The sequence below is a fragment of the Lampetra fluviatilis genome, chromosome 52 (assembly GCF_964198595.1).
Source record: "Lampetra fluviatilis chromosome 52, kcLamFluv1.1, whole genome shotgun sequence".
NCBI classification, from domain to species: domain Eukaryota; kingdom Metazoa; phylum Chordata; class Hyperoartia; order Petromyzontiformes; family Petromyzontidae; genus Lampetra; species Lampetra fluviatilis.
The window spans coordinates 8041102-8067304 of record NC_136326.1 but is presented as its reverse complement, the minus strand read 5'-3'; the positions used below and the strand labels follow the sequence as shown (position 1 = coordinate 8067304).

General features: G+C 59.9%; 1 protein-coding gene across 3 annotated transcripts in view; it reads right to left on the bottom strand.

The window, feature by feature from the left end:
- Positions 1–25557, bottom strand: part of LOC144949129 (1-phosphatidylinositol 4,5-bisphosphate phosphodiesterase beta-4-like) — an 86915-nt gene extending 61358 nt beyond the window's left edge. For 2 of the 3 annotated variants that reach the window (XM_078878994.1, XM_078878996.1), the window contains exons 1-8: positions 25501–25557; positions 4818–4922; positions 4440–4520; positions 3690–3749; positions 2978–3142; positions 2723–2802; positions 1821–1874; positions 1570–1651 (exon numbers count right to left, since the gene is read on the bottom strand). In XM_078878994.1, coding sequence (XP_078735120.1) covers positions 1570–1651; positions 1821–1874; positions 2723–2802; positions 2978–3142; positions 3690–3749; positions 4440–4520; positions 4818–4901 — 606 coding nt within the window. In that variant the 5' untranslated portion in view covers positions 4902–4922; positions 25501–25557. The remainder of the gene's footprint in view (positions 1–1569; positions 1652–1820; positions 1875–2722; positions 2803–2977; positions 3143–3689; positions 3750–4439; positions 4521–4817; positions 4923–25500) is intronic. The other variant, XM_078878995.1, reaches the window with a different exon arrangement.
- Between the last annotated feature and the right edge of the window lie 646 nt (positions 25558–26203).

The window sequence follows — 26203 nt, the reverse complement described above, 5'->3', positions numbered from 1 at the left end:
CTACATATTATTTTTCGATTTAAAGCTTTCGTGACCGCAGGGATTCATCTTCTTGGTTCTTTCGGTAAAATCACGTAGAAGGGAAATAATAAATAATAAAAATCAAACATAATCAAATCAAATTCTCACGACGTTTCGGCCACAACACAAGGAGCACGGCTACTTTTTATTTTATTATGTTTGATTTTTATTATTATATTATTTCCCTTCTACGTGACTTTACCGAAAGAACCAAGAAGATACATATTATTTGTGTATACGGGGTAAAAAAATCCCATAGCAATTTCAGTAAAAGTGAGTCGGGAGAACGGAGGAGTGGGGGGCCCACCAGCTGCCCCCCTGTCGAGGGAGTTCGTTGTTGCACCCCCGAGAGCCACATTCAGGAGCCGCGCCTTCGGAGGCGGCGTCACGGGGACCGCCAAAACCAACACCGGGGCTCAGCGAGCCGGCGTAACGCGACAGCGCCCGCAACAAACAACGACGGGGCACAGCCCCCCCCCCCCGTTCCACCTCCCACCAAGCGCTCGAGGTGGGGGGGAGCCGGCGGCTTCGCTTCACGCGGCACCACCGCCGCCGTGACTCCACGCAAGCGAAACGCCGAACTAATCCATCGCTGCGCCACCTCCCAAGCAAGCCGCAGCTAAGTCGGTTACCGGAGAGAGGGGGAGGGACGACGCTCAATCGCGACCTGGCAATGGCGACGGATTCTGAAGCTCAGCACCACCGCCACGGAGCTCGCAAGCCACGGAGCTCGCGAGTCACGGAGCTCGCGAGTCATGGAGCTCGCGAGTCACGCAGCTCGCGAGTCACGGAGCTCGCAAGCCACGGAGCTCGCGAGTCACGGAGCTCGCGAGTCACGCAGCTCGCGAGTCACGCAGCTCGCGAGTCACGGAGCTCGCAAGCCACGGAGCTCGCGAGTCACGGAGCTCGCGAGTCACGCAGCTCGCAAGCCACGGAGCTCGCGAGTCACGCAGCTCGCGAGTCACGGAGCTCGCAAGCCACGGAGCTCGCGAGTCACGGAGCTCGCGAGTCACGCAGCTCGCAAGCCACGGAGCTCACGTGTCACGGAGCTCGCGTGTCATGGAGCTCGCAAGCCACGGAGCTCGCGAGTCACGGAGCTCATGTGCCACGGAGCTCGCGTGCCACGGAGCTCGCGAGTCACGGAGCTCGCGTGCCACGGAGCTCGCGAGTCACGGAGCTCGCGTGCCACGGAGCTCACGTGCCACGGAGCTCGCGAGTCACGGAGCTCGCGTGCCACGGAGCTCGCGTGCCACGGAGCTCGCGTGCCACGGAGCTTGCGGGTTCGCACAGCGGGCGTCAAATAACGACGCGCATCCGCAACTCGAGCGCGCTGCACGAGAGTGGTGGTGCCCGTTGAGTTTTTATTTTCACGGAGAGGGGAGCGGCCACGGTCCAGCGGAGGAGAGGGAGGAATTGAGCCTGGGCTTGAACAGAGGGCAGGGCAAGGGAAGGGAGTTCCAGACTGTGGGGGCAGCAGAGGAGAAGGAGCGACCTGCTGCTGAGCGAAGGGTGGAGTTGGCCCCAGCATCTGTCCCTGGACCCGCTTACCTTGCCACTGGGCAGGCCCAGCTCCTTCAGGGCCTGGAATATCACCTTCTCCGTCTTCCCAGATGCAAACGTCCTCGTGATGCTGTAGGGAGGAGGGGGAGGGAGGGAGGGAGGGAGGGAGGAAGGGAGGAAGGGAGGAAGGGAGGGAGGATGAGGATGAAGGTCAGACCACAGCTCAGCTCTCAGGTGCAGGGGAGGGACCTGGGGCATTGCGGGCAGCACCCCCTACCCAGTGCCTGCGGTAACCTCACCTTCTGACGGGGATGTGACCGCTGGGGTTCATCAGGAAGCAGAGCTTCATCCAGCTGAGAAACCGGGAGAGAGTGGGGGGGCGGCACACGGTGAGTGAGTGAGTGAGGGATTGGTTCAGCACTCACATGGAAACGCATGCATCGTCGCCATTGTCATCGTCGTCGTCATCATCATTGTTATCATCGTTATCATCATCGTCGCCATTGTCATCATCATCATCATTGTTGCCATCATCGTCGTCATCATCATTATCATCATCATCGTCATAATCATCACGATCATAATTGTCTCATCGTCAACATCACCATCAACGTCGTCATCGTCGCCATCGTCGTCACCAGCCCAGCGTCGAAGGCAGTCACTTAGCCCGAGCACATTCGATGGGAGTGAAAAGCCCATGACTGACTCCTCGCCTCTTCAACATATCTGAGACACAGTGCCCCAAATCGTGCAGAAATCCTCCCGTGATGAGACGCAGTGCCCCAAATCGTACAGCACGCCTCCCGTGATGAGAAGGCACAGAGACGCAGCTCCTGGCCGTGCTTCAGGGGCTTCCCCTCATTGTGACGCAGCGCGGCGACAAAAACCCCCCACGGTCACGACGCCCGGCCCAGACCGTGAGTCGGGGCGCGGGCCCGGTCGCTGTATGCTATCTGCGTGTGGGTCTCTGTGCGATGAGTCAGCAAATAATATCAATAAATGTACCTCCTGATTAAAATAATAGAGACGACAATGGCGACAACACAGGGATTCACTGTGTGGCTATGGCGAGCATGCGCGAGTGTGGCCGTGCGTGGCCGCGTGTTGCTAGGCCGCGTGGCCGCGTGTTGCTAGGCCGTGCATGGCCAGGCCGCGTGTGGCCACGTGTGGCCGTGCGAGGTGCGTGGGCGGCGCCGCTCACTGCTTGCGGAGGCAGGTCATAGGCGAGACGTTGTTGGCACGGAAGTTGTGGATGATCGACTTCAGGCTCTCGAGCCATTTCTGTGCACAGGACAACGCAAATGACGCAACACCAAGTGGAGTTACAGTCACGTCTACTGGCAACCGCTGCACGGGAGCAGAGGGAGGGGGGGGGAGAGAGGGACGTGAGACCCACGGGGCAATGGAGGTGGGGAGCGTCTCCCTCTAGCAGGGAGGCGGCGCCGCGGGCGGTCACCTTGGCCGTGTCGGCGCTCTCCGCCACCAGGTACATGTTGCTCAGGTTGACGAAGTCGGCGCCGCTGCAGATGCAGAGGATGCGGCCCTCCAGCTCCACCTCAGGGTGGCCGGCCGCCGCCACCGCCGCACCCGCCGCCTCCAGGGCGGAGAGCAGCTTCGGGTCCTGCGGAGATTGGGCAGGAGGTGGAGGGATGTGGTCGCTGTAAGAAGTGCGTGTGGGGGTGGTCCCTGTAGAAAGTGGTCGCTGTAAGAAGTGCGTGGGGGGTGGTCCCTGTAGAAAGTGGTCGTTGTAGGAAGTGCGTGGGGGGTGGTCCCTGTAGAAAGTGGTCCCTGTAGGAAGTGGTCCCTGTAGGAAGTGCGTGTGGGGGTGGTCCCTGTAGAAAGTGGTCCCTGTAGGAAGTGCGTGTGGGGGTGGTCCCTGTAGAAAGTGGTCCCTGTAGGAAGTGCGTGTGGGGATGGTCCCTGTAGAAAGTGGTCCCTGTAGGAAGTGCGTGTGGGGATGGTCCCTGTAGAAAGTGGTCGTTGTAGGAAGTGCGTGGGGGGTGGTCCCTGTAGGAAGTGCATGGGGGGTGGTGCCTGTAGGAAGTGGTCGTTGTAGGAAGTGCGTGTGGGGGTGACGGGCTCACGCTGTGGGCCTCCTGCCACAGCGTGAGCTCACGAGGAGGCCGCCCTCCCGTGCAGAGCGGCAGCAGGAAGCAAGCGAGGCTCACCTTGGGCACGGCTCCATAGCGAACGTTGCTGATGAGGGAGATTTCAAGCACCTGCCCCTCCTGCCGGTGACGATGGCCACGGGGAGATGGACACGGGGAGACAGACACGGGGAGACAGACAAGGGGAGATAGACACGGGGAGACAGACACGTGGAGATAGACAAGAGGAGACAGACACGGGGAGATAGACAAGAGGAGACAGACACGGGGAGACAGACACGGGGAGACAGACACGGGGAGACAGACACGAGGAGACAGACACGGGGAGATAGACACGGGGAGATAGACACGGGGAGAAAGACACGGGGAGACAGACACGGGGAGACAGGCACGGGGAGACAGGCACGGGGAGACAGGCACGGGGAGAAAGACACGGGGAGACAGGCACGGGGAGACAAGCACCTTTTGAGAATATCATTTTAATCCGAGTGCATCACACGTTCTCATTACCGCCGCGATATTAACTTGCACGGCCGATGACAGGATCACGGGCGTGATCCTGGCGCTATTGCCCACAAACACGTCACCAACTTGCATTGACCAGCGTGGAGATGTACGGTCAAATAACCACCCCCCCCTCCCCGTGCGAGGACCCAGACGGAGTGGGAAGGCCTTCGCCCAGCAGTGGATCCTGAACACGGTCGATCGAATCGAACGCCGCACGACGGAATCGTCCAATTCAGCGAGATCAAGCTCCGTCATCCACTCGCTCACTCATCCCGCCGTCGCTCCGTTCCCATTGTCCTTCACCTTTCCTTCACTCTTCCAGCGCAGGAAGAAGCCGAACTCGTCCACCTGGAAGAGGCAGCTCAGCTCCACGCCGCCGGATTCCTGCGCGACAGACAGAGTTCGATGAGAGAGGGGGGAGAGGTAGGGGAGTGTGTGGAGGGGAGTCGAATGAGGTGAGATAGGGAGGGAGGTAGCGGAGTGCGTGGAGGGGAGTAGAGGGAGATGAGAGGGGAGAAGAGGGAGGCAGGAGAGAGTCAATGCAGGATCTTTAAGGCACCGAGTGCAATCATCCTCTGGGCTTGGTGGCCGATGTAGGATGCGGGGAGGCTAGGGACGGGGGAGCAAGGGAGGGGGGGGCGAGGGATGGGGGGGGGCGTGGGACGGGGGGGTAGGGTGCACCTCGTCGTAGCGGTCGAACACGGCTCCCTGCTGCAGGAAGTGGGGGAGCTCCTTCTGCCACTTGAACTCGTACGTCTTGGGCATGGCGCATCTAGTCCTGCACACCTTCGCAAACAAACAAAAGAGAAAGGTCCACCGTGTAAGCCTTGAACACGCTGTCGGGCCAAGTGCTGTTAACGATCGCCTACCAAGGATGACACGAGCGGGTGGGTCGCCAGCACCACGCCCGGCCGACTTTGTCTCCCCAGTGGTGATGTTTACACACCGCACCAGGTACTAATACGAGGCGGAGCCGACCTAAGGGAGGCCCATGACCGGTTCAGATAATCGCCACATGGGGTAACTGCCCAGAATAACAACCTATGGTGGCGACCACCAGGCTAACTATACTAGTTACTACGTGACTGGTGTAGTTAGCTGGGTGGTGACCACCAGGCTAACTACACTAGTTACAACGTAACTGCTACTATGGACCGGACCACAGCTTGGGTCCAGGTCCACGTGTTGGAGACTCTGTAGGACGTAGGACATAGACGAAGGCTTCTTCAGGATGAACAACAACGCCGGTCCCTCTGGGGGACCCGGCTTTTATCCTCTGCGGCGTGGCTGACTCCTTCCTTGGCCACGGCCACCTTCCAGAAGCCTCGGGAAGGATCTGGATCCCGACCACGTGACCACCCCTAGCGCCCACTTGGGGCCCCTTCGTAGACTTAACTGGTCACGTGTCCTCTCGGGTCAACCAGAGTGCCATGGCCTTTAGTAACCTCATTCCTACGACCGGCACTCCCACACCCAATCCTGTAGGGCTGGCACTGCACGCCAAGCGTGGTGCCATCCAGCGCTATCAAACAACACTCACCGAGCCCCTTTAGGGCCGGTACTACACCCACATCATAGCGGTGTCCGCGATGTCGCTACATCGCACGCCGTGCAGTTATATCCCGTGATGTCACTACACGCATGCACGCACACCTAAACACACAATATACACCACGAACTCAACATGCACTCCCACAGACATGCGCGCGCACAAACACACACACACACCTAAACACACAATATACACCACGAACACAACATGCAATCCCACAGACATGCGCGCGCACACAAACACACACACACGCATCCGCGCACGCTTGCTCTCACACGTCCGCGTGAACATTTGTCGCCAAAAAAAATCACGGCGCGTCCAGCACACCGCGCTGCGTTTCCCAGCACAGGCGCGAATCTCCCGCCGAGGCTGGAATTGCCGCTACTCCCAACAAATGGAGGCGGCGGCCAAACTAAAGCGCCGAAAACGCGGCCCCCGCTCCCCGCTGTCTCCGCCAAACAGAGATTTACACCTGGCGGGGAACTCGCGCAGTCGTGGCCTCCATGCGGCATGGCAAAGTGGCGCCGTGGGGATGGGGCAGAGGGGTTGGGGCGGAGGGGTGGGGTTGGTGTGGTGTCGCAACGGCGCTGGGACTGCAAACGCCGAGATGCAACACAAACGGCCAGGAGGACATTTTTCGTGCAATTGCGGCGGTGATGATGATGATGATTGTCGTTGTAGTTACACAGCTGACAAAAGCCGCGACGTTTAACGTCCTTCGGGAAGTCTGAGAGATCTCTCCCCAGGACGGCAGCAGCTGCCTCAATCGACGAGATGACCGACCCTGGGACAAACCAGGACGGGTCGCGACCCAACTGCTGGCTTTGCGTGGTGCCACCACTCAAGCGGGGGACAGCGGCTCGGGAACACAACCTCCTGAACATCGTCACTCTCATCACTGTCTCACCCGGCCACCCCGGCATCTCTCCACCACCCCCTCTTCATCTCTCCCCTCCACTCCCCTCCCCCGTTATCTCTCCCTGCAGGAGGCCGTGTCTCCGCGCGAGCCACTCTCTCCCATCTCGCTCAGTCAATTTCGCATTGCAACGGAACAGGAACGGTAACAAGGGCCGAAAAAAAGAAACCCATCACTACCTCGGCAGCCAACACCCGACCGAGTGGAACCATGCCGCTGGGCTCGGTGCCACCGCACAGCCGACTCGGCCGCGACCCACGGCCGTGGCGGTCAATCCCTGCGGGAGCTGCCGAGCCACGGCCCCTCTCTCTCTCTCTCTCTCCCGGGCGCGGAGCGAGCGGAGGAGCGAGCATCGAGTGCACCGCAACCCCCTGCGGATCTTTCATGTCGGATCAAAGTATCCGCGGGCGGCATGCGGCGGAGGACGCGGCACGGTGGAGCGAAGCCGCGTGGGGAGGGCACTGGCGGCGACGACGATGACACCGTCATCTGCCGTGCCGTGTGCCGGCCGGCGCGGCGTGGGGGCCCCGTGGTCACCGATCGTGACTTCCACAGTGGCGAGATGTTAATTCCCTCGCCAGGTATGCAGGTGGTCGTGGGTTCGATCCCGACCCTACACCTGCTGTATATTTGGAGTTTGCGACTCTCTCTCACCGTGGTTCACGTGGATTTCCCTCCCGAGTCCTCAGGTTTTTCCCACCACATCACGCATTTAGAGTATTTGGCTGCTTTTAATTTCCACGTGATGATGAGAAGCCACTTCGTTCAGCTGTCATTTGTGATAGCCAGGTCGCTTCTGAAAAGGAGCTCAACAGCTCAGTGGGCCTTACCTGTGGGAAAATGACTGCCCCCTCTCGTGCATTGACCGGGGGGGGGGGGGGCGGGGGGAGTCAATTGATCAATTGAGGAAGGGATCTCAGGGGTAGCTCTGGGATTTCCGCTTCTGCGGGCGGTTCTCCACCATTCTCCGGGTGGAGGGGGGGGGGGGAGAAAAAGTGAATCTCGAATGTTCGCCGCCACGCCAACATCGGCGATGCGGCAAACATCGGAGGGGGGGGGGGGAGAACCGTCAAAAAACGTCGCCAAACAAAAGTTGGGCCGCCGTCAGCGGAGGAGGGAGCTGGGGGCTGCGGGCGTGACGACGGCTGGCCTCAGGAGCCCAGCCGCAGACTCGGCCAGTCGGCACGACGGTGGAGGAAGCCGGCGTCCGCCCGCACGCGCAACGCGGAGGGAGCGGAAGCGCCACTGTCCTAGAGCGGGGACGTCAGTCTCAAATCACACGTGGAGGGGGGGGGGGGGCTGCCACAAAATCTGTTTGGACAGCGGGGGGGGGGGGTGCAATGAGAGTTGCACACCGTCTAACCCCGAGCGCGCCGGCACCACCGACGAAGATCCCCCGTAGAGCACTGAACAGACTGTTGGGGCAGGCGGCTGTTGCCGAGTAACGATGAAGGCCGGCACTGTGGCACACGAGGAGGTGTTTGGGTCGACACCGCACCCGGCCGCGTTTGTCTCCCCCAGCGGTGATGTTTGACACGTCGCGTGAGGTACTCATTTAGGGCCGAGTCGACGTTAGGGGAGGCCCAGGACCAGGTTCAGATAACCGTCACCGGTGTTGGCTCTGAGCGGGAATCGAACCTCAGACTGCCGAGTTCGTAGCGCAGTGCCACACAACTACCACAAACGCCACCAACACCACCAACGTCTTCCTCTACCGTCTACAATGCATCGCGGAACCCACCACCTCTACCGGTCCATCCTACCATCACCGTCCACCGCCACCGCTACCAAAAACACGACCAGCACCGCCGTCGCCGCCACCACCGCACCGCTGGTGGTGCTCGCCGCCCCCCTCCCTGGTGCTCGTCCATGGCGGCCCTCAGGACGAGGGGATGCACGTCGCCCCCTAGCCCCGTCTCGTGCCGTTCCGCGCACGCGTATTCGGACATCGTTGCGAACACAATTGCGCACGATTGCGAACACAATTGCACGCGATTGCAAAAAAAAAAGTGATCGAGTGCAATTGTGCCCGTCGAGCCGAATGACAGCCAGGGTGGTGGCTATTACTGCACGTGGCCTGTGACCCAGCAGTGTGGAGGATGCAGCGAGGGTTGGTGGATCACAAAGACAAAGATCTCCCGTATAGCCTATAGCAGACTGTTGGGGCAAGTGCTGTCAGCGAGGCCGGCACAGCACATGAGGGGGTAGGTGGAAAGCATCACGCCGGGCCGCCTTTGTCTCCGCAGTGGTAATGTTTACTACACACCGCACCAGGTACTCATTTGAAGCCGAGTCGACCTAGGAGAGGCCCAGGACCGGTTCAGACAATGGTCACTGGTGTTGGCCGATCTGGCGATGGTGGGTTTGCCATGCAGCGTCGCGCTAACCACACCACCACCACACTAACTCGTGAAACTCCCTCCCTTACCCGTGGCCGTCGATGTTGCCATCTCCTCCCGGCTCATGGGCCAGGGGTTGCTATAGCAGTACAGCAGGTGGGTTAATATCCATCTGTAGTCCATCTGTATAGGGGCCGAGTGTTATAGGGGCCGAGAGTTATCCCTCCCCCCGCCCCCACCTCCCCACACCGTTGTATGCGCGGGGTTCTTCTCTGGGTTCTCCTGTTGCCTCCCTCATGGATGAATGCTTATTCACGGAGTCGACAAAGCATCACAATACCGGACCACGTGGTCCCAATACTGACACCACGTGGTCCCAATCCCGGACCACGTGGTCCCAATACCGGACCACGTGGTCCCAATACCGGGACCACGTGGTCCAAATACCCGGACCACGTGGTCCCAATCCCGGACCACGGAATTGCTTGGTGGCGCCGATTCCGGCCGCCTTCCCCCATCTGTCCACGTTGTTCCCGCGCCTCTGGATCCCCCCTCTATCGCCTCCGAGAGAGCGGACGCGAACCAACACACGCTGCGTCAGCAACTCCACGCCAGTGCCCGTCGCTCGAGAGGGAGGCGCCAGCGTGGCGGGTCACTCCCGGGCGCCGTCGGCGCTGGTCGGTACGACGGCGTCCCGGGCCCACGTGCGTCTTTTCATCTGCACGCTCCGTCTCCCACGGCGATAATCCCACCGCCCTGCCCCCACCCAGGGTGTGCGCGTTCTCCCCACGCTCATCCCCGTGCACCTTTCCGGCGCCTGCCGCGCTGCCTCTACCGGTGCGAGAGAAGCACGACTCCGGTCACCTGCGCCGCCGATTGTCCCGGACAATGGCTTCGGGGAGAGTCGACGCAGGGGGGATGGACGCCGCCCCAACGCGACTTTCGACGAGAAGTCGCGGCTTATCGACCGCGGACGCGCGGGAACAACCACGGACAGGCCTTCTCACCGATGGGATGGGGGGCGGCTCTCCGCTTTCTAAAGAGCCCCCTCCCCCCGTTGTCACGAGCCCCGATTACGATGCCGGCCCAACGGCTTGAGGGACGTGAGCTTCCGCCGCTCGGATGTTCCTCAAACCCGACGCTCGGAGAGCTTTGAGGCGCGGCACTGAGAAGGCTCAGGCCTATAATCCCCCAATCTGGTGCGGGCCGCTCCGTCGGGCTCACCGGCTCCACGCCCACCCCGCGCTCTCTCGCCGCTGAGACTCCAATCAATTTCACCCCCCCCCCCCAACGTCGGCTCTATGCGGTCGGGCGGCTCTGTGTGGGCCGGGAGAGCTTCGGCACCCCCGAGTCGTGAATGGCGATTGTTACGCGCGTGGCCCGCAGGGTCGCCCCGCGCGACGTCTCCCTGCACATCCTGGGGAGATCGCCGCACGCGGATAAACGCCGCTCGGCACAGGCAGCGCCGGCCCAGACCGGTTACCCCTTCACCCACAGAGCCAGACTCACAGACACACATAGAGACACACACACTAACAGAGACACACACACTCACGTAGAAACACACTAACAGAGACGCACACACTCACACAGAGACGCACACACTCAAGTAGAAACACACACTAACAGAGACGCACACACTCACACAGAGACGCACACACTCACATATAAACACACACTAACAGAGACACACTCACACAGAGACGCACACACTCACATATAAACACACACTAACAGAGACACTCACACAAAGACGCACACACTCACGTAGAAACACACACACTAACAGAGACACACACACTCACACAGAGACGCACACACTCACGTAGAAACACACACACTAACAGAGACACATACACTCACACAGAGACGCACATACTCACGTAGAAACACACACACACTAATTCTAGATTTGAAGTTTTCGTGACTGCAAGGGTCCATACTCTGTTTTTTTTCGGTAAAGTCACGTAGGTAAAAAAAGAAAATAAATTAAATTAAATCACGACGTTTCGGAGGCAACACAAGCTTCCGTCTTCAGGTGGAACCGTCACAGCAAAATTGATACAGTTATTGATAAAGTAATTTTGCTTGAACGGTTCCACCTGAAGACGGAAGCTTGTGTTGCCTCCGAAACGTCGTGATTTAATTTAATTTATTTTCTTTTTTTACCTACGTGACTTTACCGAAAAAAACAAAGAGTATGAACACACACACAAACAGAGACACACACACTCACAACAACCGCCATTTGCCACTAAGTAGCGGTAACATCACCACGATGCTTGTGCCAGGCTATGTGCACCTTGAGGCCACGTGTCGAACACCCGCTGGCAGGAGGTCACGGGGCAGACACAGATGCCACGGGTCGACTGACTGAGACGACTGGCTGATGCACCACCTGTGCCCCCTACTGTGCCAACTTGCTGTGCTTTAGCCACCCGGCGCTCCGCTCGTTGTTGTGAGCGTGGCTCCTCCGCCCTCCATTGTTGCTGGAGGGCGACTGCCTCCAACTGCACAGTAGCGTCCTTCACGAGCCTCCTCCACAGAGGCCGATCTTGACACCGCTGGTACCAGTCCTCGGCAAGTCCACTCAGCTCCACATACTCCTGTACCACATCACTCCATCTCTTCTCTAGCCCGTACCGCGCCAGTATAGCCCCCTTAATCCATTCAAACAAAAGCTGTTTAGGCATGCGGTGGCTGGGCATACGGGCTACATGACCCAGCCAACGCAACCTTGCCTGCCTGAGGAGCTCACCGATGGGACTTTGTCCACATCTTTCAAGGATTTGTGAGCTCCTCACACAATCCAGCCTGGTTAAACCCAGGATAAATCGTAGGCAGGCCAGCCTAAATGTTTCTAACTGGCGAGGATGTTCCATTAGGAGGGTCCACGTTTCGCAATCGTAGAGAAGGGAGGGAATGAAGACCTGAAGCTTCGTGTGGAGCGAGAGACCAGGTAGCTTTCACACAGCGTTACGCAACCGATAAAAAGATAATGCCGCTCGACTGATTCGGAGTGAGACCTCTGCTGTTAAACCGGAACCAGTCATGAGCACACTGCCAAGGTTTGGGAAACTCTCCACTCTCTCCACAACTGCGCTATCACCAATTGGGAGTTGTGGGGACGATGCCAACCCCAACCGCAAGCGATAATGAAATTCTCGCTTGCAACTTTCATCAGCTAGCTGAGACCATGCCACTAAGGGTTTGAATGGGGTCCTGGGTGTACACCCACCCCCGGAGTGGAAGAATAGCAGGCGCATCTTACAGATGACAAGTCGATGGTCAGTGGGCAGATCAGCTCCACAGTAGGTCCTGGTGTCAAGGACATGGGCCCGCATCCGCTGTTCCGTCACTACGTAGTCCAGCAGATGTTCTTGCTTGGACCTGGCATGCATCCATTATGTGGTGTGGATGCGCTGATGCCAGAACATGTTGGTAATTACAAGCCTATGGGCTGCACAAAAATCTAGCAGCCTCCTGCCGTTGTTATTGAGCTGATCTGGCCCATGCCCTTCTAATTACTCCAGACCAGGTGCCAGCATCATGACCAACTCGGTCATTGAAGTCACCAAACAAGATTACTCTATCCCGAGGGGCCACTTTAGCTAGCACCTGTGACAGGAGGTTATAGAAAGCATCTGACTCATCGGCCTTGCCTGCATCCCTCCACGGATGTTCATCTTCAGTTGGAGCATAAGTAACCACGACCACCACTCCTCGCCTCTGGTTGATGGGAAGGCGAGCCCAAAGTAGCCTGGGGCTTACAGCTTCCCACACCTTACCCATAGACTCACATAGAAACTCGTAGACTCACATAGAGACCCACAAGGTTAAGCTGGGTTCTACAGTACAGCGAGTTGATGGTCTCAGCCCGATAACCAATGAATGCATTTGCTTCAGCGCTTAATTTGGGCCACAATTCCAGCTCTGAAAATGTTAAAGTGTCGCTTCGACTACCGCAGGAAGAACATTACCCAGTGGCGGGGCGAGCGCGGAAGTGCACCGAGTGATGATGATGATGTTGGTGATGATAATGATGATGTTAGTGACAATGATGATGGTGATGTTGGTGATGATGATGTTGGTGATGATAATGATGATGTTGGTGACAATGATGATGGTGATGTTGGTGATGATGATGTTGGTGACAATGATGATAGTGATGTTGGTGATGATGATGTTGGTGATGTTGGTGACAATGATGATGTTGGTGACAATGGTGATGATGTTGGTGATGTTGATGTTGGTGACGATGATGATGTTGGTGACAATGATGATGGTGATGTTGGTGATGATGATGTTGGTGACAATGATGATGATGTTGGTGATGATGGTGATGTTGGTGATGATGGTGATGTTGGTGATGTTGGTGATGATGGTGATGTTGGTGATGATGTTGGTGATGATGGTGGTGATGGTGATGATGTTGGTGACAATGATGATGGTGATGATGATGATGTTGGTGACAATGATGATGGTGATGTTGGTGATGATGTTGGTGATGGTGATGATGGTGGTGGTGGTGATGATGGTGATGATGGTGATGATACTGGGCTGAGTCGCAACCGCCAATGAGGATTTGAACTCCACAAAGAGTCACTCTCTCCCTCTCTCTGTCTCTTGCTGGTAGGTCACCCTCCATGCAGCACTGAGCGAGGGTCGAGGCAAATTGGGGAGTAATTTAAAGGATGTCACATTGAGTCATGGCATCCATGGAGATAAGGTGAGCTGTGTGAACTGGGTGGTGAGGTGAGCTGTGTGAACTGGGTGGTGAGGTGAGGTGTGTGGTGAGGTGAGGTGTGTGGTGAGGTGAGGTGTGTGGTGAGGTGAGGTGTGTGGTGAGGTGAGGTGTGTGGTGGGGTGAGGTGTGTGGTGAGGTGAGGTGTGTGGTGAGGTGAGGTGTGTGGTGAGGTGAGGTGTGTGGTGAGGTGAGGTGTGTGGTGAGGTGAGGTGTGTGGTGAGGTGAGCTGTGTGGTGAGGTGAGGTGTGTGGTGAGGTGTGTGGTGAGGTGAGGTGTGTGGTGAGGTGAGGTGTGTGGTGAGGTGAGGTGTGTGGTGAGGTGAGGTGTGTGGTGGGGTGAGGTGTGTGGTGAGGTGAGGTGTGTGGTGAGGTGAGGTGTGTGGTGAGGTGAGGTGTGTGGTGAGGTGAGGTGTGTGGTGAGGTGAGGTGTGTGGTGAGGTGTGTGGTGAGGTGAGGTGTGTGGTGAGGTGTATGGTGAGGTGAGGTGTGTGGTGAGGTGAGGTGTGTGGTGAGGTGTGTGGTGAGGTGAGGTGTGTGGTGAGGTGTGTGGTGGGGTGAGGTGTGTGGTGGGGTGAGGTGTGTGGTGAGGTGAGGTGTGTGGTGAGGTGAGGTGTGTGGTGAGGTGAGGTGTGTGGTGAGGTGAGGTGTGTGGTGAGCTGTGTGGTGAGGTGAGGTGTGTGGTGAGGTGAGGTGTGTGGTGAGGTGAGGTGTGTGGTGAGGTGAGGTGTGTGGTGAGGTGAGGTGTGTGGTGAGGTGAGGTGTGTGGTGAGGTGTGTGGTGAGGTGAGGTGTGTGGTGAGGTGAGGTGTGTGGTGAGGTGAGGTGTGTGGTGAGGTGAGCTGTGTGGTGAGGTGAGGTGTGTGGTGAGGTGAGGTGTGTGGTGAGGTGTGTGGTGAGGTGAGGTGTGTGGTGAGGTGAGGTGTGTGGTGAGGTGAGGTGTGTGGTGAGGTGAGGTGTGTGGTGAGGTGAGGTGTGTGGTGGGGTGAGGTGTGTGGTGGGGTGAGGTGTGTGGTGAGGTGAGGTGTGTGGTGAGGTGAGGTGTGTGGTGAGGTGAGGTGTGTGGTGAGGTGAGGTGTGTGGTGAGGTGAGGTGTGTGGTGAGGTGAGGTGTGTGGTGAGGTGAGCTGTGTGAACGCCCCTTGGGTGAACGTCGTTGCATGGGCCCGGAGTGGAAGCTCCCTCCGTTGTCTCAGTCCGGCACTCCGTGTCGTGTTCATTTGCTCTGGACATTTTATTTTTCAATACGCGTGGTAAACCGGTTATGACCGGTTCATGCCGGTTCCTTCATTAGATTCGTGTTAACGCAAAACAAAACAATAGTTTGTAACGACGCTAATGCGACATCTGCTCGCCGTGCCCGTGGTCCCTTCCCTCCCTCCCTGCCCGCTGCCGTTGTCCACGCAAATAAAATAACAAAATAATCCCCCACGGCCCCCCTCGGCTCCCCACGGCACCCCACGGCTCCCCCACGGCTCCCCCACGGCTCCCCCTCGGCTCCCCCACGGCACCCCCACGGCTACCCACGGCTCCCCCACGGCTCCCCCACGGCTCCCCCTCGGCTCCCCCTCGGCTCCCCCACGGCTCCCCTCGGCTCCCCCAGGGCTCCCCCTGGGCTCCCCCTCGGCTCCCCCTCGGCTCCCCCTCGGCTCCCCCACGGCTCCCCTCGGCTCCCCCTCGGCTCCCCCTCGGCTCCCCCTCGGCTCCCCTCGGCTCCCCCAGGGCTCCCTCTGGGCTCCCCCTCGGCTCCCCCTCGGCTCCTCTCGGCTCCCCTCGGCTCCCCCACGGCTCCCCCTGGGCTCCCCCACGGCTCCCCCACGGCACCCCCTGGGCTCCCCCTCGGCTCCCCCTCGGCTCCCCCTCGGCTCCCCCTCGGCTCCTCCTGGGCTCCCCCTCGGCTCCCCCTCGGCATCCCCTCGGCTCCTCCTGGGCTCCCCCTCGGCTCCCCCTGGGCTCCCCCACGGCTCCCCCACGGCTCCCCCCAACCGCTGGGTGACTGCGTGGGCGAGCGACGACCCCGCGCGACGCCGTGGACGCGACGCAGCATCGCAGTGTCACACGGCGTCATTGTCACTCAGCGTCAGTGTCACAGAGCGTCATGCAGCAGCGCACAGCGGCTCCTGCTGCGCATGCTGCGCCTGCTGCGCCTGCTGCTGTGCGGCCTCAGCTCCGGACGCCGGACGGCGACGGCAACCGCGCGAGAGGGGAGAGAGAGCGGCAGTCGCACGCAAAGAAAATAACGGGAAGGCCTCCACCACCTGTACGGAGATGCGGAGACTCGCGTGGAGAGATGCACGGACTCGCAGAGACCGACAGATTCACAGATCCATAGACTCACACCTGGAGGGACACAGAGGTTGACAGAGAGACCCATGAGACTCGCACAGAGTGACCAACAGATTCTAAACTGAACTATTTTTTTTTATTAAACCAGGTAAAGGCCACCTGGCGATGTAGGTCTTTTTCAGAAGCGACCTGGCCACCAAAGATAGCTCAAGCAAGTGGCTTATCATCACGTGGGAATTATAGCAGCGACATCCACGGAGCGCACTTTGATTCTAAATGTGGAGGGGGGAAATCGCAGGACCCGGAGGAAAACCCACGCGGCCACAGGGAGAGAGCGAGACGCAGACTCCAAATATACATCGGCGGGTGTCAGGGGTCCATGGATCGAACCCACGACCTCCTGTATACCAGGCGAGGTAGTTAACATCTCATAGCCACCGTGGCGCCCCTCACCGAGGGAACCCACAGACTTGCACGGAGACAAAGAGACCCGCAGAGGGATGCAGGCGCTTATGGGCAGCAGAGGAGACCGAGCGGACCTCCCGCTGAGTCAAGGTCGACTGACGGCCTCTGACGAAAGCCATTGTTGCTGGAGCGGGGAGCGGAGAGCGAGAGAGCGAGAGATGAGAGGGGAGGGGTAGAGGGAGCCTCCACAGCATGGGTGGATTCTATTATGCGTTGCGGCTTTGTTTACCCGTTGAAAGCCTCGCCGAATCTCGTGACCTTTTTTCCCAAGGAGGGTGCTGCCAAAGTTTTCGCGGTGGAAGGGCAAATGATCGCTGCTGCGTCGTAATCCACGGAAGTAATTTGCGACAATTTTTCACGGTCCGAATATTTGCAAGATTTTGGACCGCAACGCGGGCACGCCATGGGCCTCCTCTCTCGCGAAAGGACGTCAACGGGATCCTCAACGTTGACCGCGAGGCCAACGCCGCACGCTCCTTTGAGTGGGGGCCACCACTGAGGCCACCACTGGGGCCACCACTGGGGCCATCACTGAGGCCACCACTGAGGCCACCACTGGGGCCACCACTGGGACCACCACTGAGGCCACCACTGTGGCCACCACTGAGGCCACCACTGAGGCCACCACTGAGGCCACCACTGGGACCACCACTGAGGCCACCACTGAGGCCACCACTGAGGCCACCACTGGGCCATCACTGAGGCCACCACTGAGGCCACCACTGGGGCCATCACTGAGGCCACCACTGGGGCCATCACTGAGGCCACCACTGAGGCCACCACTGGGGCCACCACTGGGACCACCACTGAAGCCACCACTGGGGCCACCACTGAGGCCACCACTGAGGCCACCACTGAGGCCACCACTGGGACCACCACTGAGGCCACCACTGAGGCCACCACTGAGGCCACCACTGGGGCCATCACTGAGGCCACCACTGAGGCCACCACTGGGGCCATCACTGAGGCCACCACTGAGGCCACCACTGAGGCCACCACTGAGGCCACCACTGGGGCCATCACTGGGACCACCACTGAGGTCATCACTGGGACCACCACTGGGGCCATCACTGGGACCACCACTGGGGCCATCACTGGGACCACCACTGAGGCCATCACTGGGGCCACCACTGGGGCCACCACTGAGGCCACCACTGGGGCCGTGTCGCCGCCCTGGCGAGTTCAAGGCCACGATGGTGGCAGAGGAGAGCGAGCGACCTTCCACTGCCCTGGTAACTTCGTCTGCCATGCTGCACGGCTGGGCTTGCTGCTCCGCCTCATCCCCTCCGTGCATCTTCACCGATTCACCCTCCTCTAGAGTTTTCCACTCCCCCTCCGCCCCCCCCTTCCGCCCCCCCCCCTCTTCCGCCCCCCTCCGCTCCTTCAGAACGCTTTGCTGTGGAATGCGCCACGGCACTGTGCGGCAGAGTTCGGGTCCTCACACGGCCGAGTGTGAAGGCTCTCCCGGCACATCCCAGGCCAAGGCCGCCCGGCTAATGCACTCACTGCGCCGCCGGCTGCCCCGCGGCGCAGTGATTTAGGGGGTAGTTTGGAGACGATCGCGTTTCAGGAAATGTGCCGAACATTACCCCCCCCCTCTTAAGTAGCTATCACTCTCGCGTCGCGCAGCCTCTCTCGCTCGGCCCTCCAGCGGCGGAGACTCCGGGGCCTCTTCGCCACGGTGATTGAATCGTGATGAATGAGCGGCGGCATGTCCCGTAATGGGGGGGGGGGGGGGCGAGGTTTCTGCGCTGGGGGTTGAGGGCCTGGGGTTTAAACAGCACAGACTTAACAATCTCCGAAGTGGCCCGTTTGACCGAAGCAAACATTCTTCGCGCGCCCGTTATTCGACGGGGAGTTTTTGTTGCCGTGAAAAAATATTGGAAAATATCAACATTACGGCTACGTCTCTGAAAGCGAGTAGGTGGCGGTGGCACTTGCCGCGGCCGACAAAAAGGGGACGCAAAAGCGCAAAACGATAAACAAACAAAATCTCGGGACGCGTCCCGAGGGCAGTAGCGTCGGGGGACGTCTCAACAAAAACGTTCGACCGCAAGAACAGGACGCGGGCGTGAGAAACGCCGCCGTTGTCGTCCAGACCACGGAGGAGGGCCCCTCGCGAAGGGCCCGCAAGTAAACAATGAACACCATCCGCTCTCGCTCCGCCAACGCCCCCCAATGAACGTCAGGCACGGAAGCGGCAAGGCGGCCGCACCACAGCCACGTTCCCACAAAGATCCGCCCTCATCGGATGGGGCCCTCACCGAGCTGTGTCGCGAGGAATCCGGCCATTTCGCTTTGCGCAAACAGGGACGTCCACGACACCCGTGCGGCGGCGTCCGCGGGGATTCACATTTCTCGCCTCCATTTTTTCTGGGTTGCTCTCGGACCGGGGGGGTGGGGGGCGGGGTGACGTGAGCAGCAGCCACGGCGAGAGGGACGCGCGATGCGACCCAGACGGAACCGTGAAGCCCAAACGGCCTACACAACAATTCAGAAGTGTGTCGCCCCATACGCCACAGCCGCCAGCGCACGCCACCGCCTCAAACCGGGGTGGAAAGTCCACGTTCACCGTGGCCGGTCTATCACCACCGTACGCGCCGTTGTTGAGTTTCCACAAAGCAGGTACCGACGTTGTCGAGACTCAAATGGCTGATGGGCCGAGTCAAATCCTCGACCGGGTGTTGAACTCGCGCCCTTCCACCGATCGCACGGAGGTCGGGGCGTCTCCCACGGTGGCAGTCGTCAACGAATATCAGCCAGGACCATGGTGGCTAGGAGATGTTAACTCCCTCTCCTGGTATGCACGAGTTCATGGGTTCAATCCAGACCCTGATGCCTGGTTTTTCCCTTCACATTTAGAAACATGCATTTAGAGTATTCGGCTGCCCATATAAATTTCCCCACGATAAGCCACTTGGGTGAGCTATCATCTGTGGCCAGGTCGCTTCTGAAAAAGAGCCATGTAGCTCAATGGGCCTCACCTGGTCAAATAAAAAATACAATAAAAATAGAATACTGCTGGATGAAAGCCTCTCCATCGCAAAGTCGACATTCCCTCCCCCACTCCTAGGATGCAATAATCCCACCGACCCCCCCCCACGCACCACAAGCCCGCCAATCTCAGCGCTCCATCTCATCTCGGGCGGTTCGTCCTCAAAAAAGAAAAAAATATTAAAATTCCGAAAATCCAAAAATTATAAAGCCCCCTTCAAGAATCGTTGTTGACGATCTGGCATCGATTGTCAAGGAAACGGAACGTCACAGGGTGGAGTGGGATGGGGAGGGACCCACCACCTCTTTTGTCTTGATCCCATCCCATGGAAGTTTGCCGATGCCAGCCACACAGAGTCTCGGCCGGGCCACGCTGGGCCCGACACCCCTCGTCGACTTCCCTCGTCGACTCCCCTCGTCTCTCCTTGTGGTTAGTCGTCCGTGTGATCACCGATCACCGTGCGCGTGATCACCGAAGCCGTGAGTGTGATCACCGATAGCCGTGAGTGTGATCACCGAGCCACCGTTCCACTGGGGCGTAGCACGCGGCGAGTGCCAACCCGCCGGGCCCTGCGGTTCCACGGAGAATCCAATTCGATCCACCCTCTCCGGACGAGGGGGAAGGGAGCGTAGGCCACCACGGTGTGGTGTGCTGAGGCGGAAACGCAGACGCCAGCCGAACCTTGTCATCTGCTCTGCATTGGTTGGTGGTGGTTGGTGGTGGTGGTTGGTGGTGGTGGTTGGTGGTGGTGGTGGTTGGTGGTTGTGGTGGCGGTGGAGCGCTCACTTTCACGTACGCGTCAAAATAAACTAAAAATTACATCGCCTCAATGTATTCGTTGGGGGGATTTTTTTTATTGCCTCGCGCAAGGTCACTCCGAAAACCTAATTAGCGGCGCGCTGCCACCGCGGTAACGCAACCCTTGAGCTGCGGGGTTTTGTTTTTCTCTGCCGAGTTTGTGCCGCCGCACGCCTCCTGCCCACGCCACAAGCCTCGGCGCCACTGCCGCCGCCGCCGCCGATTCTCGACGCTGCCATTTTCTCGCCCCTTTTTGGGGGGGGGGGGGGCGGGGGGCTCACCGAGCACCCAGCTGCCAAGAAAAGCCTCTGGGATCATCCGTGAAAGGCTCCGCACAATGGGAGGCGGATGAAAGAGCTCCAAAGGGAGAGCGGCGGCGTGCACGCGAGCGACGCGGGGAGGCACGCGGCGAAGGCATCCGCCGCTGGTCAGGCGAGCCGTGAGCAGCCTTCCTCCAGCGGTGGATAGAGAATGGTCGGTGACGTTGGAAGCAGGAGGCGTGGTCGCGTGTGCTTCACTCGTGGGAGCAACCCCGCCAAGCCAGGCCCTCTCGTCCAGACTCTGCACCCCACACGGAGTCTCGAAATCTCTCCGCAAGATGATCGTGGCAGTCTCGGGCCCTCACGTGACGTCAGGACCTCCAGCAACGATGTCTCGTGAAACCCGAAACCATCCGACGTCACTAAACGCCGCCTCTCAGTGACCACGAACATCCAGCTCGCAGCCGTGTTGGGCAAAACCGCGTTCGACAAATAATAAGCCTCATGGGAGAAACAGGGCTCCCTCCCTCCCTCCGAGTTTAACTGTGATTCTACGTGATCTTCCACCGCCCTTGGTTATTGTACGGAACGGAGTTCAAATCCCGCTCACGGCCAACACCCAGTGACGATTATCTTAACCGGTCCCGGGCCTCCCCTAGGTCGACTCAGCCTCAAATGAGACAAAGGCGGTTGGGCGCGGTGCTGGCCACCCGCACACTCCTGTGCCGTGCCGGACTTGGTAGGCACTACTCGCTAACAGCACTTGCCCCCCATAGTGTGTTCAGGCTATACGGGGGATCTTTGCCTTTACCTTTGTTGTGCACACTATCAATTTCAACTCAACCCACAAAACGAGCGGTCCGCCATCCCCTCCTTGTCCCCCCCCAGCCCCTCTGCTGCCACTCAACGTCCTGAAGCTCGCGCCCCGAAAAATTGTCACTTGAACCTTTAGGCGATTTTTTCCGCCCATCTTGAGGCGTCCCGTCTACCCCCCCCCCCCCCACAACTCGCCACCCTCAGCGGGTGACGGTGAGAGGGGGGGGCGGCTATAGGCTGCACGCAACACTAATCGAACGTTCGCGTTTCCCGTAGCAGAGGTTTTGGTTGGGTTCGATCGCGTGAATATAACTGTGTCGTTAAACCCGCCGCCGCCACCGACGTGGCCAATCATCACGGGTTCGTCGCGAAAACAAAACGTGACGATTCGTTACTAGTACAGCACTAGTGGAGTGCTGGAGAGTGGGCACCACAACATCATTTACAATTCGAGTCCCGTGACGTTTCGCCGGTAATTGCAGCAACAACAACAACAACCACCGCCAGCAGCAGCATCATCAGGTGAGAGCCACAGAGAGTTGTCTGAGAAATCCTTCTCCTACTGTTTCGGTCTTAAAAAAATCATTTGCGCTGTGCCGTGAGCGAGCGAGTGTGTGTCGAGCGTGCGCCTTAACGTTCATCGATACGATAAACGGAACCCGCACACGCACAAAAACCACGCGTGGTAAACGAATCATTCTCGCAGTCAATTCGATCAAACCGCGAGAGAGTTGCCGTACCACCCAACTGATTGGGTGGGGGGAAGGTGACACTCTCTGACCTCTCATTGCCCAAGGTTACTTTGTTGCTGCTCTGAATGTGCCAACGATGAGCCACTTTGTTGAGCGGCTATCATTTGCGGTGGCCAGGTCACTTCAGAAACATAACTTAAAACCTCAGTGGGGATGGTTTCGTGTTGTATTTGTGTGCGGCTGGATGATTTGTTTACATTTCTTGTACTTTGCACTCCTGTGGGGTGTGCTTGCACTGTTTGTTGTGTGTAACGTTCTTACCCCCGTGCCCCTACACTGCACATCTGCTACGAAAGAGCTTTATAGCTCATCGGATTCCTCCTGCAAGTTATAAATAAATCGAACCCGATTTTCACGAGTCGATCGAACGACGGTTCGAGCGGAGCCGCGCGCCCCCCTCCCTGCTCCGACGCGCAGGGACGAGGACCCCTCGTCACGGCGTCGTCGTCGTCACGGCGTCGTCACCGAAACGTTGTCACGTGTCCCCCCCCCCCCCCCCCCGAAGAAGCTCATGAAGTAAAAAAATAAGAAAAAATGTGCCCAGAGCCGAAACGGCTTTCAGGTAAAAAAAAGAAAAGCCGCGTCGGGGGCGAGGTTACCTCGTTACCTGTCCCGTTACCTGCCCTCTAGCCCACACAGACCCTGTACCCACCCCACCCACACGGACCCTCCACCCCCTCCATCCACACCCTACACCCACTCCACCCACCCACACCCTCCACCCACTCCACCCACACCCCCCACCCACTCCACCCTCTACCCACTCCACCCACACCCTCCACCCACTCCACCCACACCCCCCACCCACACCCTCCACCCACTCCACCCACACCCCCCACCCACACCCCCCACCCACTCCACCCACACCCTCTACCCACTCCACCCACACTCTCCACCCACTCCACCCACACCCTCTACCCACTCCACCCACTCCACCCACACGGACCCTTCACCCACTCCACCCACACCCTCTACCCACTCCACCCACACTCTCCACCCACTCCACCCACTCCACCCACACCTTCTACCCACTCCACCCACTCCACCCACACGGACCCTCCACCCACTCCACCCACACCCTCTACCCACTCCACCCACTCCACCCACACGGACCCTCCACCCACTCCACCCACACTCTCCACCCACTCCACCCACTCCACCCACACCCTCTACCCACTCCACCCACACCCTCTACCCACTCCACCCACACTCTCCACCCACTCCATCCACTCCACCCACACCCTCTACCCACTCTACCCACTCCACTCACTCCACCCACACGGACCCTCCCCCCACTCCACCCACACCCTACACCCACTCCACCCACACCCTCCACCCACTCCACCCACACCCTCCACCCACTCCACCCTCTACCCACTCCACCCACACCCTCCACCCACTCCACCCACACCCCCCACCCACACCCTCCACCCACTCCACCCACACCCCCCACCCACACCCCCCACCCACTCCACCCACACCCTCTACCCACTCCACCCACACTCTCCACCCACTCCACCCACACCCTCTACCCACTCCACCCACTCCACCCACACGGACCCTTCACCCACTCCACCCACACCCTCTACCCACTCCACCCACACTCTCCACCCACTCCACCCACTCCACCCACACCTTCTACCCACTCCACCCACTCCACCCACACGGACCCTCCACCCACTCCACCCACACCCTCTACCCACTCCACCCACACGGACCCTCCACCCACTCCACCCACACTCTCCACCCACTCCACCCACTCCACCCACACCCTCTACCCACTCCACCCACACTCTCCACCCACTCCATCCACTCCACCCACACCCTCTACCCACTCTACCCACTCCACTCACTCCACCCACACGGACCCTCCACCCACTCCACCCACACTCTCCACCCACTCCACCCACTCCACCCACACCCTCTACCCACTCCACCCACACCCTCTACCCACTCCACCCACACTCTCCACCCACTCCATCCACTCCACCCACACCCTCTACCCACTCTACCCACTCCACTCACTCCACCCACACGGACCCTCCCCCCACTCCACCCACACCCTACACCCACTCCACCCACACCCTCCACCCACTCCACCCACACCCTCCACCCACTCCACCCTCTACCCACTCCACCCACACCCTCCACCCACTCCACCCACACCCCCCACCCACACCCTCCACCCACTCCACCCACACCCCCCACCCACACCCCCCACCCACTCCACCCACACCCTCTACCCACTCCACCCACACTCTCCACCCACTCCACCCACACCCTCTACCCACTCCACCCACTCCACCCACACGGACCCTTCACCCACTCCACCCACACCCTCTACCCACTCCACCCACACTCTCCACCCACTCCACCCACTCCACCCACACCTTCTACCCACTCCACCCACTCCACCCACACGGACCCTCCACCCACTCCACCCACACCCTCTACCCACTCCACCCACACGGACCCTCCACCCACTCCACCCACACTCTCCACCCACTCCACCCACTCCACCCACACCCTCTACCCACTCCACCCACACTCTCCACCCACTCCATCCACTCCACCCACACCCTCTACCCACTCTACCCACTCCACTCACTCCACCCACACGGACCCTCCACCCACTCCACCCACACGGACCCTCCACCCACTCTACCCACAGGGACTCTCCACCCACTCCACCCACACAGACCCTCCACCCACTCCACCCACACCCTCTACCCACTCCACCCACAGGGACCCTCCACCCACTCCACCCACACTCTCCACCCACTCCACCCACACTCTCCACCCACTCCACTCACACCCTCTACCCACTCCACCCACACCCTCCACCCACTCCACCCACAGGGACCCTCCACCCACTCCACCCACACCCTCCACCCACTCCACCCACATGGACCCTCCACCCACTCCACCCACACTCTCCACCCACTCCACCCACTCCACCCACACCCTCTACCCACTCCACCCACTCCACCCACACCGACCCTCCACCCACTCCACCCACACTCTCCACCCACTCCACTAACACCCCCCACCCACACCCTCCACCCACTCCACCCTCTACCCACTCCACCCACACCCTCCACCCACTCCACCCACACCCTCTACCCACTCCACCCACTCCACCCACACCCTCCACCCACTCCACCCAACCCTCCACCCACTCCACCCACACCCTCCACCCACTCCACCCACACCCCCCACCCACTCCACCCACACGGACCCTCCACCCACTCCACCCACACCCTCCACCCACTCCACCCAACCCTCCACCCACTCCACCCACACCCTCCACCCACTCCACCCACACAGACCCTCCACCCCCTCCACCCACAGGGACCCTCCACCCACTCCACCCTCCACCCACTCCACCCACACCCTCCACCCACTCCACCCACACCCTCCACACACTCCACCCACACCCCTCACCGGCCCGTGGTGCTGGCGGAGAGCTCCGTAGGGCTGCAATTCACCTCCAGCTCCGTCGCGAGTTGCGACTCCGGCTCCTCCTGCCCCCCCCCCCCCCCGAGGGGTCCCCGTGTGCTGTGGAGGCCGCTCAGCTGCCCCTTCGTGAGTTCCCTGAAGCTGATCGCGTCGAGTCGAGTCGCTCCCTTCCGATCCGATACGGGGGGCGCGGGGGGTGCGGTTCTTCTAATCCGCCTCTTTGTCTCGGCGTGACCCCGCGACGTTGGCCGGGCCCCCCCCCCCCGGCTCTCTGATCCCCCGGTGGCCCAGGGCCCGTGTTGGTCTCAGGGGCCTCCCCGCACCTACTGCTGCTGCTGCTGCTCCTGCTGCTGCTGCCCCTGCTGCTGCTCCTCACAGCCGCGCTGCATCCCAGGCGGCTCGCATGCAGAGGCGCCGCACGATGGCCGTGCCCTCGTGATGGAGGCGGGGGGGTGCAGGAGGAGGAGGAGGATGAGGCGGGGGGTGATGATGGGTGACGGAGGATGGAGAGAGGAGGACGGAAGGAAGTGAGGATGGTGATGAGGATGGTGATGATGGTGGTGATGGGGGGGGGGGATGATGAATGACCGGAGTGTGGTGATGGGAGAGGATGGGGATGAGAGGCGTGCCGTGCCTCCACGCCCCTGTCTCTCTGCTCTGTCTCCTGTCTCTCTGCTCTGTCTCCTGT